The sequence below is a fragment of the Alligator sinensis genome, unplaced genomic scaffold, assembly GCF_000455745.1.
Source record: "Alligator sinensis unplaced genomic scaffold, ASM45574v1 scaffold216_1, whole genome shotgun sequence".
Lineage (NCBI taxonomy): Eukaryota > Metazoa > Chordata > Crocodylia > Alligatoridae > Alligator > Alligator sinensis.
Genome location: NW_005841868.1, coordinates 3,906,462 through 3,911,590, shown reverse-complemented (window position 1 = coordinate 3,911,590; position 5,129 = coordinate 3,906,462). Strand labels below are relative to the sequence as shown.

Sequence of the window (5,129 nt, the reverse complement as noted above, 5' to 3'; positions counted from 1 at the left end):
CCAGCCACTGGGGGCACGAGTCGTTCATAGTGTGCAAGAAGGGGAGATAGTTACCATCTCCCCTTTGGCTATGCAAAATGGAAGCTCCAGTTTAGTTTCACCACTCCTGGCCCTGCTGGGTTGGCACTGAAATATCCAGATAGGATGTTAGCCTGGACTAACCACTGGTCAGGCAAGTCTCTGTCCTGTAAGCAGTTGGGATAGGAAAGCATTGAGCAGCAAACACCCTGAGAACAAACTCTGCTAGTGTCCTCGTTAGGCTTCCCCAAAGCCTGGGCTCTCCCTCTCACACATGCACACAGGTGCCCTCTGAAACTCGTGCACTGCCAGCTCCACATTGACCTGTAGAAACTCCCCCTTCATAACCAGTTAGCTGGAGCAGAGGTGGCTGGTTACTTCCCTGCCAGGCAGAGGGACGGTTCTCTGGAAGCTATTTTAGGCCCTGGGCCAGCAGACAGTAAATGCTGCAGGAGAGGTCAAAGCCAATATCCCAGAGTGGGGACGGGGCCAGGCTGCCTCAGTAAGTGCCTGACCCGCTCCTCTGCTTGCTGTGCAGGTAATCAGAATTGGCTTGTGCTCCTGGCCCTGGGGAAGTCAAGCGTCCAATGGCAGGTGTGCAGTGGAGGAGGAGGGCCTGCCATGGGCCAAATTGCATTGGAAAAGCTATTGACTGCAAGGAAATAGCTGCAGGATATTGAGGAGTGGGTTAAATGGAGTGAAAGGATTGTAGTGCTGGCTCTGATGGATCCCCTCTTGCCTTCTCTCCCTTCAGAGGAGCGGAGATCAAAGGATCAGCGGCAGGAAGGAGCAGATGTCCCAGTTGGTACAGTCGAAGAGTGGCTAGAGAAGAGAGCAAAGAGGCTGAGGTTGGCTCAGAGTAACAGGTATGTGCAGCTAGGAGCCATTCTTCTGAGAAGAGTGAACAGGGCTCTTCTGCTTTCTTGCCTCCCCCAGTCCTGACAGACCCTGGGGATGCAGTCAGGAGGCACAGCTACTGACTTAGAGTCTTTGCAAGTCACAGGCTTCAGAGCTGTGAATGCACACTTAATGTGTGCATCATACCTGCTTGCATACATCAGAAGAGGGTAGAAACTTGTCTCTGCAGGCCTGACTGAAAATCTGAGCCTTGCTTTCTTTGTGCCTCAGTTTCCCTTTCTGAAGCAGAGAAAGTGAAATTTCTCTCCTTGGGGGAAGGTGCTTGGCGGTGTCTTGGTGGAGAATGCCAAGGAAGTGCTCAGTGTCATTAACACTCGGTCAGGGACTGCCCAGTTACCCCATCTCCAGGACAGCTTCCCCACCCTCTGCCTATCCTGTTTGCACAGCTCTGCCAATGCCTGCCTTTTGGTGTGCTAGCAAGGGAGGGGGATCAGCTCCTCCCAGTGGCTTTCTGAAAGCCTGATGGTGCTGGCTGTCTTTGTGCTCACCTGACTGTGCCGCAGGCTTAATTGGATGACACTTGGTCAGGCGCCAAATCTCTCTTTTGTTCTCATCTCTACACTTCTGTCCTTCCTGCGTTGGTCTGGGCTCAATCTTCCTTCTGGAGTTTCGCTAGACTTGCTGTTTCCCATTTATTCCGCCCATCAGCTCAGCTGCTCTTAGCCCTGCAGCAGACTATGGTTACAGTTGATAACCTTGATACCCATGCAGAGCATCTACTCCATTACATTCGCCCTGTTCAGGGATCCTTTCAGAGCTTTGCCAGACTCTGTGGAATCGTCACTAATTCTGCCTTCTCAATCCTCGCAGACAGGAAGAGGGCTGGGAGTGCCAGGTGTCTGAGTTCTTACCCCACCTCAGTCCCTGGAAGCTCTGCTGGTATATCTGCTTCCCAGGAGCCAAACCCCACCTTTGGTTGTCCTCACCAGCTTAGTTCATCAATACTAAAACAGCCTCAAAACACCCTGCAGCCCCTGAGATCTGCTGGCTGAGACATCTGTGCATTCTGCTTTGCCTGGCAAGAAGCTGCTGCTCTACACTGTGTGCTGGGGACTATTCTTTAGAGGCACTCCCAAGCATGGTAGGGGTCTGTTCAGCTGTGGTTTGTACTCAGAACCGTTTTGTGGTACTGGATGAGCAGTCATTTTCCTCCATCTATCCTTTCACTTGGCTCTGTGATATTCTACGGAAGGATCAAGGAGTGCTTTCGTGGGTATGTAAGCTTGAATGATAGCCCTGCCCACATGTCTGTCTCACCTAGCCAGTTGCTTCTGTGAAGCCTTTTAGATGACACAAAGTGGTAGAGAAGGTACTGTCAGGAGCCATCTCTACCAGCAGAGATGACATCAGGAGACCCAATGGGGCTGCTCCCATCTCTGACTGTTGTGAATGTAGCTAGAGGTAGGAGCAGCTCAAGCAGTGATGGAAAAGATTTTGCAAGCTGAGTACTTTTGCCTCCACTGACACAGGCATGATACAGGTAGCTCTAGCCTCCACTGATAATGTGTCTCAGGCCATAACCTGAAGTGTTTGTGTCTGCAGCTCTGCCCTGGCCACTCCAGGTCCTCTCAGCTGAGTTACTTTCACATGGCCTTCCATCCTGTGAGAAATGGATAAAGTTCCACCAGCTTGTCTAACATACACCTACACAGCCATCCAGTCCCTTCTAACCTAGATTTAAAGGGATGGGCTGATTGGAAAAGTCTAACCCTCATTGCCTGGGCCTGGTGGGTTGTGTCTTTCTTTGGAAAGAGGCAGTGATAGAAGGAAATCTGAGAATGATCATCAGGCCTGGTATACACACTTGGGTTGGTAGTATTGTGTCAGGGGAGCAGGGTAGTTTTTTGAGTTTTCTTTTAGGGATTGCACCAGTGTTGCTATCAGTTGATGTGGAGCCAGTTATATTGTGGTACAAAGATATCTTATGCTGCAGTCTCTCTTTCCTCCTCCCAGTACAGGAATAAGGTATATCAGTCAGCATTCTACAACTGTGTCCTTACCAGCTTCAGCTTTCTAATGTAGGCAAGTCCTGAATATGATGGAAGCAACATTCCCACACAAGCTAAAACTGTCCACATAGCACTTCCCAGCAATGTCATGCAAAGTCCAGAAAAATCACCCAGGGAATGTGAATGTTAGGCCAAATGATCAGTCCACTCTGATAGCATGCATAGCAGAGCTCTGAACATTAATAACTGCTCTTAGCACATCATCTGGGCTCTGGACGAGTGGAGGTAGTGCTGATTTGCTGGATAAATCCCATTACGTAAAGCTTGATTGGGTCTGCCCTGGCTTAACAATTAAAGAGATACATGAGGGTCAGACATAGAGGTCTCCAAGAAGCAGCACAAGGCTGCTGTTGGGGCTTGTATGGAAGAGCAAATGTTTCTTGCTCCTAGGATGGGAAATTAATTGAGAAGGGGCTGGTTGCCCATGAATTTATGACTTAGGTGGCCAAGCTTTACTCTCTGGAGCAAAGCAATACACTGGATCAATTTGGCCCCTGATGTACAAACTGATTGATTATCCTCTCTAGAGTGAGAGGGCACTTCACTTTGAGTTCTGGCTAAGGAGCTGCCCAGTGTTAACTGAGCAAATCTTTGTCCTGTTAGGCAAATGTTTGATGCCTCAGTGATAGCTCCTGTCTCCCAGCACCACAAACATGCCAGACACTCTCTCGCTCCCGAGCACATTTTTGGGAAATGATACACACTTGAACTGGAAGGAGACTCCGTGTTCCAGGGGGCAGTGTCATGGTTGTGTGGCATGGTGGCTGAGCTACCAGTGCCATGTAGATCTCTGGGGGAGAGGAGTAAAGGGTATGTCCTATTAGGAAGCTTTTGTGATTCTTTACTTGCATGCACTGAGCTTGGGGACCTTCACTGATCCATACCACAGAACATGATTAAAAGTTCTGCGGTGTTTAGACAAGGTGTCCCCAGGCAGCTAGAGCTTCCTTCTCTAATAACATGATTAGGTACTTTCACAGGCATCTTGGGAGCTCCTTTATATCCAGCCCTTTGGGCAGTGTCTGCCTAGCTCAGAATTACAGCTGGCCCAAAAGAAATTTTGGAAACATCGGGTTTTGTCAAAACTCCATCATACAAAGGTTTGTGAGCCGAGACCAGTGAGTGGACAGAGATAAACACTGCCTTCTTGCTTTAGTTGTGAAGTGTTCCAGCACCTACTCTCTCCTAGTTTTTCTCTTCCCCAACAAACTGTTCCCTGTGACGACCTGACCTCCCCACCTCTCCCCCGGCCTTCTAAGAGTTGCAGGCTTTGGTCTAATGAGACTTGTACCCACTTTCCCAGAAGCCTTTGTACAGGGATGAGCTGTGGCCTCTCACTTGGCCAGAGAAATGCTTGGGGTGGGGGAGGTGAACACTGAAAAACTGCTGAGAAAGGAGTGGTTATCATAACCAGAGAATATCGCCGTGGCACTGCACAACTGAAACTGAATCTAATGCTTGTTTTTTCTTCCCTCCCTGCCAGCCCTCTGCCTGAGAAACCATCTATGTTTCAGTACCCGCCTGGCTGGCCTCCAATACAAGACCTTCCCCCATCCCTTCAGGCCCCGCCTCCTAGAGGCTGGCCAATCCCAGCCAACCTTCAGTGGGGGTGAAGGACACAAGGACCAGAGATGCAGGAAGGGCAGCTGAATGTCCTCTGGAGGAAATGTACAATATTTGCAGCTATTTTATAAATAAAACTGTCTACAATCCGAGTGGTTGGTCTAGGTTGTGTTGGGGTAGTTAGTCAGATATGTTGGTGCCCCAACCATCTTCTTTTTGAACTTTCCATTAGCTCTGCTTGTGGCGGGCCAGTAGGGGGCGCTCCTGCGTTGAGCCGCCCACCTCCCTGCGCCCGCCCACCTTCCAGGCTCCGAGTGCCTCCCTTGGGGTGCCTCATGTCCGGCCGACCCCTTCCCTGGAGCACACCCGCTAGCCTGGGGTTTCCGCTGCCACCATCCAAGGCTCTGGACTCACTTCTGGCTCTGCGCACCTTGGAGAACACAGGCCTGATCATCCAGTGGGTACTAGACCCAATACAAGCACTTGGGGCACTTCCCCAAGTCAGGGGCTTATTAGGAAGCCTCCCTTAGTCCACAGACCTAAGGGGCCTTGGCATAATTTAGACCCACCCCTCAATAAGTCTCCCACACCGGTCACAAAGGAGAACTTTATTGATTACAG

The 5,129-nt window shown here is 50.3% G+C and overlaps 1 protein-coding gene across 4 annotated transcripts in view; it reads left to right on the top strand.

The window, feature by feature from the left end:
- The window catches only part of ZMAT5 (zinc finger matrin-type 5), a 23,843-nt gene extending 19,186 nt beyond the window's left edge, over window positions 1-4,657 (top strand). For 2 of the 4 annotated variants that reach the window (XM_014526356.2, XM_025193343.1), the window contains 2 exons: window positions 773-884; window positions 4,429-4,657. In XM_014526356.2, coding sequence (XP_014381842.1) covers window positions 773-884; window positions 4,429-4,558 — 242 coding nt within the window. In that variant the 3' untranslated portion in view covers window positions 4,559-4,657. The remainder of the gene's footprint in view (window positions 1-772; window positions 885-4,428) is intronic. The other 2 variants (XM_014526350.2, XM_025193352.1) reach the window with 2 other exon arrangements.
- Window positions 4,658-5,129: the final 472 nt, after the last annotated feature.